This window comes from Oncorhynchus masou, chromosome 16, assembly GCF_036934945.1.
Source record: "Oncorhynchus masou masou isolate Uvic2021 chromosome 16, UVic_Omas_1.1, whole genome shotgun sequence".
NCBI lineage: Eukaryota > Metazoa > Chordata > Actinopteri > Salmoniformes > Salmonidae > Oncorhynchus > Oncorhynchus masou.
In genome coordinates this window covers 45,522,411-45,537,410 of record NC_088227.1, presented here as the reverse complement: position 1 = coordinate 45,537,410, position 15,000 = coordinate 45,522,411, and the positions used below count along the sequence as shown (strand labels likewise).

The following is a 15,000-nucleotide window of genomic DNA, read 5'->3' as shown; positions in this document are numbered from 1 at the left end:
TGTCCCCTCTCCCCCTGTAAGTAGGAATGTCCCCTCTCCTCCTGTAAGTAGAAATGTCCCCTCTCCTCCTATAAGTAGAAATGTCCCCTCTCCTCCTGTGTCCCCTCTCCTCCTGTAAGTAGAAATGTCCCCTCTCCTCCTTTGTCCCCACAATGCTGAGACCAAGGTGTCTTTATTTAGACAGACAGTCAATGCTGAGACCAAGGTGTCTTTATTTAGACAGGGAGTCAATGCTGAGACCAAGGTGTCTTTATTTAGACAGGGAGTCAATGCTGAGACCAAGGTGTCTTTATTTAGACAGGGAGTCAATGCTGAGACCAAGGTGTCTTTATTTAGACAGGGAGTCAATGCCGAGACCAAGGTGTCTTTATTTAGACAGGGAGTCAATGCCGAGACCAAGGTGTCTTTATTTAGACAGAGAGTCAATGCTGAGACCGAGGTGTCTTTATTTAGACAGGGAGTCAATGCTGAGACCAAGGTGTCTTTATTTAGACAGGGAGTCAATGCTGAGACCAAGGTGTCTTTATTTAGACAGGGAGTCAATGCTGAGACCAGGTGTCTTTATTTAGACAGGGAGTCAATGCTGAGACCGAGGTGTCTTTATTTAGACAGGGAGTCAATGCTGAGACCAAGGTGTCTTTATTTAGACAGGGAGTCAATGCCGAGACCAGGTGTCTTTATTTAGACAGGGAGTCAATGCTGAGACCAAGGTGTCTTTATTTAGACAGGGAGTCAATGCCGAGACCAAGGTGTCTTTATTTAGACAGGGAGTCAATGCTGAGAACGAGGTGTCTTTATTTAGACAGGGAGTCAATGCTGAGAACGAGGTGTCTTTATTTAGACATGGAGTCAATGCTGAGACCAAGGTGTCTTTATTTAGAAAGGGAGTCAATGCTGAGACCAAGGTGTCTTTATTTAGACAGGGAGTCAATGCTGAGACCAAGGTGTCTTTATTTAGACAGACAGTCAATGCTGAGACCAAGGTGTCTTTATTCAGACAGGGAGTCAATGCTGAGACCAAGGTGTCTTTATTCAGACAGGGAGTCAATGCTGAGACCAAGGTGTCTTTATTCAGACAGGGAGTCAATGCCGAGACCAAGGTGTCTTTATTTAGACAGGGAGTCAATGCCGAGACCAAGGTGTCTTTATTCAGACAGGGAGTCAATGCTGAGAACGAGGTGTCTTTATTTAGACAGGGAGTCAATGCTGAGAACGAGGTGTCTTTATTTAGACATGGAGTCAATGCTGAGACCAAGGTGTCTTTATTTAGAAAGGGAGTCAATGCTGAGACCAAGGTGTCTTTATTTAGACAGGGAGTCAATGCTGAGACCAAGGTGTCTTTATTTAGACAGACAGTCAATGCTGAGACCAAGGTGTCTTTATTCAGACAGGGAGTCAATGCTGAGACCAAGGTGTCTTTATTCAGACAGGGAGTCAATGCTGAGACCAAGGTGTCTTTATTCAGACAGGGAGTCAATGCCGAGACCAAGGTGTCTTTATTCAGACAGGGAGTCAATGCTGAGACCAAGGTGTCTTTATTCAGACAGGGAGTCAATGCCGAGACCAAGGTGTCTTTATTCAGACAGGGAGTCAATGCTGAGACCAAGGTGTCTTTATTCAGACAGGGAGTCAATGCCGAGACCAAGGTGTCTTTATTTAGACAGGGAGTCAATGCTGAGAACGAGGTGTCTTTATTTAGACATGGAGTCAATGCTGAGACCAAGGTGTCTTTATTTAGAAAGGGAGTCAATGCTGAGACCAAGGTGTCTTTATTTAGACAGGGAGTCAATGCTGAGACCAAGGTGTCTTTATTTAGACAGACAGTCAATGCTGAGACCAAGGTGTCTTTATTCAGACAGGGAGTCAATGCTGAGACCAAGGTGTCTTTATTCAGACAGGGAGTCAATGCTGAGACCAAGGTGTCTTTATTCAGACAGGGAGTCAATGCCGAGACCAAGGTGTCTTTATTTAGACAGGGAGTCAATGCCGAGACCAAGGTGTCTTTATTCAGACAGGGAGTCAATGCTGAGAACGAGGTGTCTTTATTTAGACAGGGAGTCAATGCTGAGAACGAGGTGTCTTTATTTAGACATGGAGTCAATGCTGAGACCAAGGTGTCTTTATTTAGAAAGGGAGTCAATGCTGAGACCAAGGTGTCTTTATTTAGACAGGGAGTCAATGCTGAGACCAAGGTGTCTTTATTTAGACAGACAGTCAATGCTGAGACCAAGGTGTCTTTATTCAGACAGGGAGTCAATGCTGAGACCAAGGTGTCTTTATTCAGACAGGGAGTCAATGCTGAGACCAAGGTGTCTTTATTCAGACAGGGAGTCAATGCCGAGACCAAGGTGTCTTTATTCAGACAGGGAGTCAATGCTGAGACCAAGGTGTCTTTATTCAGACAGGGAGTCAATGCCGAGACCAAGGTGTCTTTATTCAGACAGGGAGTCAATGCTGAGACCAAGGTGTCTTTATTCAGACAGGGAGTCAATGCCGAGACCAAGGTGTCTTTATTCAGACAGGGAGTCAATGCTGAGAAGTTTCTTTTCCAGGTGAGCCCTATATAGCCCCACAATGCACATAAAAATACAATAAACACATTAAACTACATGTAGCATTGAGCCAGTAACCTAAAGGATGTTAGTTCAAGTCCCAGAGCCAACAATTGCAAATAATCTGCCGATGTACTCTTGAGCAAGGCACGTAGCCCTAATTGCTCCTGGGTCACCGCCAATAATGGCTGCCCCCTGGCCGTGACCCCACTCTCAAAGGGCGTCTCAAGGGGAGTTGGGATATGCAAAACGTTTTTCATCTTCCACACATACAGGTTAACCACTTGTACGTGCTGTGAAAGGGGACAAATATAAGCAGTGGCGATGCGTTCAGCAGATGGCGGTGTTTTTCATGTCATTTTGTCATTGATTCATTCACATTAGTGTATTATATCAGTTAGCTAACAATGTAAACTAAGTCAACCCACTGAGAGCCAGTTAACTTCTGTCCTCTTGGGTGCTGTGGTAAACTAAGTCAACCCACTGAGAGCCAGGTTACTTCTGTCCTCTTGGGTGCTGTGGTAAACTAAGTCAACCCACTGAGAGCCAGTTAACTTCTGACCTCTTCGGTGCTGTGGTAAACTAAGTCAACCCACTGAGAGCCAGGTTACTTCTGTCCTCTAGGGTGCTGTGGTAAACTAAGTCGACCCAATGAGAGCCAGGTTACTTCTGTCGCCTTGGGTGCTGTGGTAAACTAAGCAGTGGCTAACATCTGATTTGAGGTGACATTACAATGTAAAAGTTTGATATCAGATTGTAATACTGTAACTATGTCTAGTAGTTAATGTTTGATATCAGATTGTAATACTCTTGAAACTGTAACTATGTCTAGTAGTTAATGTTTGATATCAGATTGTAGTGCAGAATATATTGTAGTAGTATAGTAGTGCAGAATATATTGTAGTAGTATAGTAGTTGTTATGAACTTGAGTGAAGACCCAAAAGCGGTTTTAACAGAAAACAGAGTTCTTTAATGAAAATACAGGAATGGCATAAATCCTCTTCCAACGTTGTCAGCGGAACAAAAAGAACGTTAGTATAGTGCAGGATGCTCCTGCCAGGCAGACTCCGACAGGACAGGACAAGGTGGAAGCAAACGAGACGACAGCTTGCTTCTGGCATCAAAAAACACAAACAAGAATCAGACACTGAAAGTAGCAGGAACAGAGAAAGAAATAGAGACCTAATCAGAGGGGGAAGAGAGAACAGGTGGGGAAAGAGAGAATGAGCTAGTTAGGGGAAATGTAGAACAGCTGAAGGATGAGAGACAGAGAAGGTAACCTAAAAAGACCAGCAGAGAGAGAGAATGAAGAGAAAGGACAGGAACAGACATAAGACATGACAGTACCCCCCCCCACTCACCGAGCGCCTCCTGGCGCACTCGAGGAGGAAACCTGGCGGCAACGGAGGAAATCATCGATCAGCGAACGGTCCAGCACGTCCCGAGAGGGAACCCAACTCCTCTCCTCAGGACCGTACCCCTCCCAATCCACTAGGTACTGATGACCACGGCCCCGAGGGCGCATGTCCAAAATCTTACGAACCCTGTAGATGGGTGCGCCCTCGACAAGGATGGGGGGGGGGACGAGCGGGGGCGCGAAGAACGGGCTTAACACAGGAGACATGGAAGACCGGGTGAACGCGACGAAGATAGCGCGGGAGAAGAAGTCACACTGCGACAGGATTAATGACCTGGGAAATACGGAACGGACCAATGAACCGCGGGGCCAACTTGCGAGAAGCTGTCTTAAGGGGAAGGTTCTGAGTGGAGAGCCATACTCTCTGACCGCAACAATATCTAGGACTCTTGGTCCTACGCTTATTAGCGGCCCTCACAGTCTGCGCCCTATTACGGCAAAGTGCCGACCTGACCCCCTTCCAGGTGCGCTCGCAACGCTGGACAAAAGCCTGAGCGGAGGGGACGCAGGACTCGGCGAGCTGAGATGAGAACAGCGGAGGCTGGTACCCGAGGCTACACTGAAAAGGGGATAGACCGGTAGCAGACGAGGGAAGCGAGTTGTGGGCGTACTCTGCCCAGGGGAGCTGTTCTGACCAAGACGCAGGGTTACGAAAAGAAAGACTGCGTAAAATGCGACCAACAGTCTGATTGGCCCGTTCGGCTTGACCGTTAGACTGGGGATGAAAGCCGGACGAGAGACTGACGGAAGCCCCAATCAAACGGCAAAACTCCCTCCAAAATTGAGACGTGAACTGCGGACCTCTGTCGGAAACGACGTCAGACGGAAGGCCATGAATTCGGAAAACATTCTCGATAATGATCTGAGCCGTCTCCTTAGCAGAAGGGAGCTTATCGAGAGGAATGAAATGAGCCGCCTTAGAGAATCTATCGACAACCGTAAGAATAACTGTCTTCCCCGCTGATGAAGGCAGTCCGGTGATAAAATCTAAAGCGATGTGAGACCACGGTCGAGAGGGAATGGGAAGCGGTCTGAGACGGCCGGCAGGAGGAGAGTTCCCAGATTTAGTCTGCGCGCAGACCGAACAAGCGGCGACAAATCGACGCGCGTCACGTTCCCGAGTGGGCCACCAGAAACGCTGGCGAATGGAAGCGAGCGCCCCGAACGCCGGGGTGGCCGGCTAACTTGGCAGAGTGGGCCCACTGAAGAACGGCCGGACGAGTAGGAACGGGAACGAACAGAAGGTTCCTAGGACAAGCTCGCGGCGACGGAGTGTGAGCGAGTGCTTGCTTTACCTGCCTCTCAATTCCCCAGACAGTCAACCCGACAACACGCCCCTCTGGGAGAATCCCATCGGGGTCGGTGGAGACCTCAGAAGAACTGAAGAGACGAGATAAAGCATCAGGTTTGGTGTTTTTTGAGCCCGGACGATAAGAAATAAACTCGAAACGAGCGAAAAACAGAGCCCAACGAGCCTGACGCGCATTAAGTCGTTTGGCTGAACGGATGTACTCAAGGTTCCTATGGTCAGTCCAAACGACAAAAGGAACGGTCGCCCCCTCCAACCACTGTCGCCATTCGCCTAGGGCTAAGCGGATGGCGAGCAGTTCGCGATTACCAACATCATAGTTACGTTCTGACGGCGATAAGCGATGAGAGAAAACGCGCAAGGATGGACCTTGCCGTCAGAGAGAGAGCGCTGAGAAAGAATGGCTCCCACGCCCACCTCTGACGCGTCAACCTCAACAACAAACTGTCTAGAGATGTCAGGTGTAACAAGAATAGGTGCGGATGTAAAACGATTCTTAAGAAGATCAAAAGCTCCCTGGGCGGAAACGGACCACTTAAAGCACGTCTTAACAGAAGTAAGGGCTGTGAGAGGAGCTGCCACCTGACCGAAATTACGGATGAAACGACGGTAGAAATTAGCGAAGCCCAGAAAGCGCTGCAGCTCGACGCGTGACTTAGGAACGGGCCAATCAATGACAGCCTGGACCTTAGCGGGATCCATCTTAATGCCCTCAGCGGAAATAACGGAACCGAGAAAAGGGACAGAGGCGGCATGAAAAGTGCACTTCTCAGCCTTCACATAAAGACAGTTCTCCAAAAGGCGCTGGAGGACGCGTCGCACGTGCTGAACATGAATCGAGAGAGACGGTGAAAAAATCAGGATATCGTCCATGTAAACGAAAACAAAAATGTTCAGCATGTCTCTCAGGACGTCGTTAACTAGTGCCTGAAAGACAGCTGGAGCGTTAACGAGGCCGAAAGGAAGAACCCGGTATTCAAAGTGCCCTAACGGAGTGTTAAACGCCGTCTTCCACTCGTCCCCCTCCCTGATGCGCACGAGATGGTAGGCGTTACGAAGGTCCAATTTGGTGAAAAACCTGGCTCCCTGCAGGATCTCGAAGGCTGAAGACATAAGAGGAAGCGGATAACGATTCTTAACTGTTATGTCATTCAGCCCTCGATAATCCACGCATGGGCGCAGGGACCCGTCCTTCTTCTGAACAAAAAAACCCCGCTCCGGCGGGGGAGGAGGAGGAGACTATGGTACCGGCGTCGAGCGAAACCGACAAATAATCCTCGAGAGCCTTACGTTCGGGAGCCGACAGAGAGTATAATCTACCCCGGGGGGGAGTAGTTCCCGGAAGGAGATCAATACTACAGTCATACGACAGGTGTGGAGGGAGAGAAGTGGCCTTGGAACGACTGAACACCGTGCGCAGATCGTGATACTCCTCCGGCACCCCTGTCAAATCGCCAGGCTCCTCCTGTGAAGAAGAGACAGAGGAAACAGGAGGGATAGCAGACATTAAACAGGTTACATGACAAGAAACATTCCAGGATAGGATAGTATTACTAGACCAATTAATAGAAGGGTTATGGCGCACTAGCCAGGGATGACCCAAAACAACAGGTGTAAAAGGTGAACGAAAAATTAAAAAAGAAATGGTTTCGCTATGATTACCAGAGACAGTGAGGGTTAAAGGCAGCGTCTCACGCTGAATCTTGGGGAGAGAACTACCATCTAAAGCGAACAAGGCCCTGGGCTCCCTAACTGTCTGAGAGGAATGTCATGTTCCCGAGCCCAGGTCTCGTCCATAAAACAGCCCTCCGCCCCAGAGTCTATCAAGGCACTGCAGGAAGCAGATGAACCGGGCCAGCGGAGATGGACCGGAAAGGTAGTGCGTGATCCAGAAGGAGAGGCCTGAGTAGTTGCGCTCACCAGTAGCCCTCCTCTTACTGATGAGCTCTGGCTTTTACTGGACATGAGGTGACAAAATGACCAGCGGAGCCGCAGTAGAGACAGAGGCGATTGGTGATTCTCCGTTCCCTCTCCTTGGCCGAGATGCGAATACCCCCAGCTGCATAGGCTCAGCATCCGAGCCGGCGGAGGAGGGTGGCAGTGATGCGGCAGGTGGCAGTGATGTGGAGAGGGGAGCAACGGAGAACGTGAGCTCCTTTCCACGAGCTCGGCGACGAAGATCAAACCGTCGCTCTATGCGAATAGCGAGAGCTATTAAGGAGTCCAGACTGGAAGGAACCTCCCGGGAGAGGATCTCATCCTTAACCTCGACGTGGAGACCCTCCAGAAAACGAGCGAGCAAAGCCGGCTCGTTCCAGTCACTAGAGGCAGCGAGAGTGCGAAACTCAATAGAATAATCCGTTATGGATCTATTCCCCTGACATAGGGAAGACAGGGCCCTGGAAGCCTCCTCGCCAAAAACAGAACGGTCAAAAACCCGTATCATCTCCTCCTTAAAGTCCTGATACTGGTTAATACACTCAGCCCTCGCCTCCCAGACTGCCGTGCCCCACTCACGCGCCCGTCCGGTAAGGAGAGAAATGACGTAGGCGATGCGGGCTGCGCTCCTGGAGTAAGTGTTGGGCTGGAGAGAGAACACCACATCACACTGAGTGAGGAATGAGCGGCACTCAGTGGGCTCCCCAGAGTAACACGGCGGGTTGTTGATCCTGGGCTCCGGAGACTCGGAAACCCTGGAAGTGGGCGGTGGATCGAGGTGGAGTTGGTGAACCTGTCTTGTGAGGTCGGAGACTTGGACGGCCAGGGTCTCAACGGCATGTTGAGCAGCAGACAATTCTTCCTCGTGTCTGCCTAGCATCGCTCCCTGGATCTCGACGGCGGAGTGAAAAGGGTCCGGAGCCGCTGGGTCCATTCTTGGTCTGATTCTTCTGTTATGAACTTGAGTGAAGACCCAAAAGCGGTTTTAACAGAAAACAGAGTTCTTTAATGAAAATACAGGAATGGCATAAATCCTCTTCCAACGTTGTCAGCGGAACAAAAAGAACGTTAGTATAGTGCAGGATGCTCCTGCCAGGCAGACTCCGACAGGACAGGACAAGGTGGAAGCAAACGAGACGACAGCTTGCTTCTGGCATCAAAAAACACAAACAAGAATCAGACACTGAAAGTAGCAGGAACAGAGAAAGAAATAGAGACCTAATCAGAGGGGGAAGAGAGAACAGGTGGGGAAAGAGAGAATGAGCTAGTTAGGGGAAATGTAGAACAGCTGAAGGATGAGAGACAGAGAAGGTAACCTAAAAAGACCAGCAGAGAGAGAGAATGAAGAGAAAGGACAGGAACAGACATAAGACATGACAGTAGTGTAGAATATATTGTAGTAGTATAGTAGTGCAGAATATATTGTAGTAGTATAGTAGTGCAGAATATATTGTAGTAGTATAGTAGTGCCGAATATATTGTAGTAGTATCGTAGTGCAGAATATATTGTAGTAGTATAGTAGTGCAGAATATATTGTAGTAGTATAGTAGTGCAGAATATATTGTAGTAGTATAGTAGTGCTGAATATATTGTAGTAGTATAGTAGTGCAGAATATATTATAATAGTATAGTAGTGCAGAATATATTGTAGTAGTATAGTAGTGTAGAATATATTGTAGTAGTATCGTAGTGTAGTATATATTGTAGTAGTATAGTAGTATGTATTGTAGTAGTATAGTGGTGTAGAATATATTGTAGTAGTATAGTAGTGCAGAATATATTGTAGTCGTATAGTAGTAGACCCATGCAGTATATATTATAGTAGTATAGTAGTGCAGTGTATATTGTAGTAGTGTAGTAGTGCAGAATATATTGTAGAAGTATCGTAGTGCAGAATATATTGTAGTAGTATCGTAGTGCAGAATATATTGTAGTAGTATGGTAGTGTAGTATATATTGTAGTAGTGTAGTAGTGCAGAATATATTGTAGTAGTATAGTAGTGTAGAATATATTGTAGTAGTATAGTAGTGCAGTATATATTGTAGTAGTATCGTAGTGCAGAATATATTGTAGTAGTATAGTAGTGGAGAATATATTGTAGTAGTATAGTAGTGTAGAATATATTGTAGTAGTATAGTAGTGCAGAATATATTGTAGTAGTATAGTAGTGCAGAATATATTGTAGTAGTATAGTAGTGTAGAATATATTGTAGTAGTATAGTAGTGTAGTATATATTGTAGTAGTATAGTAGTGCAGAACCAGCAGGTAGCCTAGTGGTTAGCGTGTTGGACTAGTAACCAGCAGGTAGCCTAGTGGTTAGCGTGTTGGACTAGTAACCAGCAGGTAGCCTAGTGGTTAGAGTGTTGGACTAGTAACCAGCAGGTAGCCTAGTGGTTAGTGTGTTGGACTAGCAACCAGCAGGTAGCCTCGTGGTTAGAGCATTGGAATAGTAGCCAGCAGGTAGCCTAGTGGTTAGCGTGTTGGACTAGTAACCAGCAGGTAGCCTAGTGGTTAGAGTGTTGGACTAGTAACCAGCAGGTAGCCTCGTGGTTAGAGCGTTGGGCCAGTAACCAGCAGGTAGCCTAGTGGTTAGAGTGTTGGACTAGTAACCAGCAGGTAGCCTCGTGGTTAGAGCATTGGAATAGTAACCAGCAGGTAGCCTAGTGGTTAGTGTGTTGGACTAATAACCGGCAGGTAGCCTATTGGTTAGCGTGTTGTACTAGTAACCAGCAGGTAGCCTAGTGGTTAGCGTGTTGGACCAGTAACCAGCAGGTAGCCTAGTGGTTAGCGTGTTGGACTAGTAACCAGCAGGTAGCCTAGAGGTTAGAGTGTTGGACTAGTAACCAGCAGGTAGCCTAGTGGTTAGTGTGTTGGACTAGTAACCAGCAGGTAGCCTAGTGGTTAGCGTGTTGGACTAGTAACCAGCAGGTAGCCTAGTGGTTAGCGTGTTGGACTAGTAGCCAGCAGGTAGCCTAGTGGTTAGCGTGTTGGACTAGTAACCAGCAGGTAGCCTAGTGGTTAGCGTGTTGGACTAGTAACCCGCAGGTAGCCTAGTGGTTAGCGTGTTGGACTAGTAACCAGCAGGTAGCCTAGTGGTTAGCGTGTTGGACTAGTAGCCAGCAGGTAGCCTAGTGGTTAGCGTGTTGGACTAGTAACCAGCAGGTAGCCTAGTGGTTAGCGTGTTGGACTAGTAACCCGCAGGTAGCCTAGTGGTTGGCGTGTTGGACTAGTAACCAGCAGGTAGCCTAGTGGTTAGCGTGTTGGACTAGTAACCAGCAGGTAGCCTAGTGGTTAGCGTGTTGGACTAGTAACCAGCAGGTAGTCTACTGGTTAGCGTGTTGGACTAGTAACCAGCAGCTAGCTTAGTGGTTAGCGTGTTGGACTAGTAACCAGCAGGTAGCCTAGTGGTTAGCGTGTTGGACTGGTAACCAACAGGTAGCCTAGTGGTTAGCGTGTTGGACTGGTAACCAACAGGTAGCCTAGTGGTTAGTGTGTTGGACTAATAACCAGCAGGTAGCCTAGTGGTTAGCGTGTTGGACTAGTAACCAGCAGGTAGCCTAGTGGTTAGCGTGTTGGACTAGTAACCAGCAGGTAGCCTAGTGGTTAGCGTGTTGGACTAGTAACCAGCAGGTAGCCTAGTGGTTAGAGTGTTGGACTAGTAACCAGCAGGTAGCCTAGTGGTTAGTGTGTTGGACTAGTAACCAGCAGGTAGCCTAGTGGTTAGCGTGTTGGACTAGTAACCAGCAGGTAGCCTAGTGGTTAGAGTGTTGGACTAGTAACCAGCAGGTAGCCTAGTGGTTAGCGTGTTGGACTAGTAACCAGAAGGTAGCCTAGTGGTTAGCGTGTTGGACTAGTAACCAGCAGGTAGCCTAGTGGTTAGCGTGTTGGACTGGTAACCAGCAGGTAGCCTAGTGGTTAGTGTGTTGGACTAGTAACCAGCAGGTAGCTTAGTGGTTAGCGTGTTGGACTAGTAACCAGCAGGTAGCCTCGTGGTTAGCGTGTTGGACTAGTAACCAGCAGGTAGCCTAGTGGTTAGCGTGTTGGACTAGTAACCAGCAGGTAGCCTAGTGGTTAGCGTGTTGGACTAGTAACCAGCAGGTAGCCTAGTGGTTAGCGTGTTGGACTGGTAACCAGCAGGTAGCCTAGTGGTTAGTGTGTTGGACTAGTAACCAGCAGGTAGCCTAGTGGTTAGCGTGTTGTACTAGTAACCAGCAGGTAGCCTAGTGGTTAGCGTGTTGAACTAGTAACCAGCAGGTAGCCTAGTGGTTAGCGTGTTGGACTAGTAACCAGCAGGTAGCCTAGTGTTTAGCGTGTTGGACTAGTAACCAGCAGGTAGCCTAGTGGTTAGCGTGTTGGACTAGTAACCAGCAGGTAGCCTAGTGGTAAGCGTGTTGGACTAGTAACCAGCAGGTAGCCTAGTAGTTAGAGCGTTGGACTAGTAACCAGCAGGTAGCCTAGTGGTTAGAGTGTTGGACTGGTAACCAGCAGGTAGCCTAGTGGTTAGCGTGTTGGACTAGTAACCAGCAGGTAGCCTAGTGGTTAGAGTGTTGGACTAGTAACCAGCAGGTAGCCTAGTGGTTAGCGTGTTGGACTAGTAGCCAGCAGGTAGCCTAGTGGTTAGAGTGTTGGACTAGTAACCAGCAGGTAGCCTCGTGGTTAGAGCATTGGAATAGTAACCAGCAGGTAGCCTAGTGGTTAGCGTGTTGGACTAGTAACCAGCAGGTTGGGTTAGGGTTAGAAACTCCCCAAATACAGGTGTGCCAAGCGTATAGCGTCATACCCAAGAAGACTCAAGGTTGTAATCGATGCCAAAGGTGCTTCAACAAAGTACTGAGTAAAGGGTCTGAATACTTATGTAAATGTGATATGTCATTTTTTTTTTAAATGTTATTATTATTGATAAATAAAAACCTGTTTTTGTCATTATATGGAGTATTGTGTGTAGATTCAGTGCTACTTTTGGCTGGGGTGCGAACAGATATTTCATTTTCCAATTTGGTTAAAATGAAGTTAAAGTATGTTTATATCATAGCTGTCTTCCTCTCATCCACAGCCCAGTCCCTCCCAGCAGATGAACCTGGGCCCGACCTCCAACCCCACAGCCAAGCCCAGTGACTTCCACTTCCTGAAGGTGATAGGGAAGGGTAGCTTCGGGAAGGTCCTCCTCGCCAGGCACCGAACAGACGACCAGTTCTACGCTGTTAAGGTGCTGCAGAAGAAGGCCATCCTGAAGAAGAAAGAGGTACAAGTTACACAGACACACAGATACCTCCGTGACCTCTAACCCTTACCCTTTGTTGACCTCCAGGAGAAGCACATCATGTCAGAGAGGAACGTCCTGTTGAAGAACATCGAACACCCCTTCCTGGTGGGACTACACTACTCCTTCCAGACAGCTGATAAACTCTACTTTGTGCTGGACTACATTAACGGAGGAGAGGTGAGGAGAGACATAAGAAAGGAGGAAGGGAAGGAAGGAAGGAGAGAGGAAGGGAGGGAGAGAGAGAGAGAGGGGAAAGGACGGAGGGAGAGAGCGAAAGAAAGGGAGGGAGGAAGAGATTGCGGGAGTAAGGGAGGGAGAGAGGGATAGAGAGCAGGAGGGGGAGGGAGGGAGGGAGGGAGGGAGGGAGGAAGGGAGGGAGGGAGGGAGGGAGGGAGGGAGGGAGGAAGGAAGGAAGGAAGGAAGGAAGGAAGGAAGGAAGGAAGGAAGGAAGGAAGGAAGGAAGGAAGGAAGGAAGGAAGGAAGGAAGGAAGGAAGGATAGAGAGAGAGAGAAGGAGAGGGAGGAAGGGAGAGAGGGAGTGAGGAAGGGGAAGGGAGAGAGAGAGGGAGGGAGGGTGTAGCACGGGTGTGAAGGAGTGAAGACAGCACTGTTTAAATGTGGACTCTTTTTCCTCTCTCTCTCTCGTCTCTCTCTCTCTCTCTCAATTCAATTCAATTCAATTCAAGGGGCTTTATTGGCATGGGAAACATGTGTTAACATTGCCAAAGCAAGTAAGGTATATAATATATAAAGTGAAATAAACAATAAAAATTAACAGTAGACATCACACATACAGAAGTTTCAAAACAATAAAGACATTACAAATGTCATATTATATATATATATACAGTGTTTTTACAATGTGCAAATGGTAAACATCTCTCTCTCTCTCTCTCTCTCTCGTCTCTCTCTCTCTCTCTCTCTCTCTCTCTCTCTCTCTCTCTCTCTCTCTCTCTCTCTCTCTCTCTCCCCCCTCTCCTCTCCTCTAGTTGTTCCACCATCTCCAGAGGGAGTGGTGTTTCTTAGAGCCCCGGGCCAGGTTCTATACAGCGGAGATCGCCAGTGCCCTAGGCTACCTGCACTCTCTAAACATCGTGTACAGAGACCTGAAGCCTGAGAATATTCTACTGGACTCTCAAGGACACATCATACTCACGGACTTCGGGCTCTGCAAGGAGAACATAGAACAGAACGGAACCACGTCGACGTTCTGTGGAACTCCAGAGGTAAGGACAGAACTTTTTTTTTGTTTTTATCAAGTTTGATTGGTTGGTTGTATTGAATGACCAAAGGTATGTGGACACTCCTCAACCATCTCATTTCAAAATCACGGGTATTAATATGGAGTTGGTCCCCCCTATAACAGCCTCCACTCTTCTGGGAAGGCTTTCCACTAGATGTTGGAACATTGCTGCTATAACAGCCTCCACTCTTCTGGGAAGGCTTTCCACTAGATGTTGGATCATTGCTGCTATAACAGCCTCCACTCTTCTGGGAAGGCTTTCCACTAGATGTAGGAACATTGCTGCTATAACAGCCTCCACTCTTCTGGGAAGGCTTTCCACTAGATGTAGGAACATTGCTGCTATAGCAGCCTCCACTCTTCTGGGAAGGCTTTCCACTAGATGTAGGAACATTGCTGCTATAGCAGCCTCCACTCTTCTGGGAACGCTTTCCACTAGATGTTGGAACATTGCTGCGATAACAGCCTCCACTCGTCTGGGAAGGCTTTCCACTAGATGTTGGATCATTGCTGCTATAACAGCCTCCACTCTTCTGGGAAGGCTTTCCACTGGATGTTGGAACATTGCTGCTATAACAGCCTCCACTCTTCTGGGAAGGCTTTCCACTGGATGTTGGAACATTGCTGCTATAACAGCCTCCACTCTTCTGGGAAGGCTTTCCACTAGATGTAGGAACATTGCTGCTATAACAGCCTCCAGTCTTCTTGGAAGGCTTTCCATTAGATGTTGGAACATTGCTGCTATAACAGCCTCCACTCTTCTGGGAAGGCTTTCCACTAGATGTTGGAACATTGCTGCTATAACAGCCTCCACTCTTCTGGGAAGGCTTTCCGCTAGATGTTAGAACATTGCTGTGGGGACTTGCTTCCATTCAGTGACAAGAGCATTAGTGAGGTCGAACACTGATGTTGGGCGATTAGGCCTCGCTCTCAGTCGGCGTTCCAATTCATCCCAAACATGTTCGATGGGGTTGAGGTCAGGGCTCTGCAGGCCAGTCAAGTTCTTCCACACCGATCTCGACAAACCATTTCTATATGGACCTCGCTTTGTGCATAGGGGGCATTGTCATGCTGAAACTGGAAAGGGCACTTCCCCAAACTACAACCGCAAAGTTGTAGGCACAGAATCGTCTAGAATGCAAAGTATGCTGTAGGGGCCATGAACAACATCCCCAGACCATTTTTCCTCCTCCACCAAACTTTACAGTTGGCACTATGCATTAGGGCAGGTATCGTTCTCCTGGCATCCGCCAAACCCAGATACGTCTGTCGGAC

At 48.0% G+C, this 15,000-nt stretch overlaps 1 protein-coding gene across 1 annotated transcript in view; it reads left to right on the top strand.

Annotated features, from left to right (window-relative positions):
• The window catches only part of sgk1 (serum/glucocorticoid regulated kinase 1), a 130,381-nt gene that overhangs the window by 104,476 nt on the left and 10,905 nt on the right, over positions 1-15,000 (top strand). Inside the window, exons 7-9 of the mRNA XM_064991772.1 lie at positions 12,274-12,462; positions 12,529-12,660; positions 13,472-13,708. Coding sequence (XP_064847844.1) covers positions 12,274-12,462; positions 12,529-12,660; positions 13,472-13,708 — 558 coding nt within the window. The remainder of the gene's footprint in view (positions 1-12,273; positions 12,463-12,528; positions 12,661-13,471; positions 13,709-15,000) is intronic.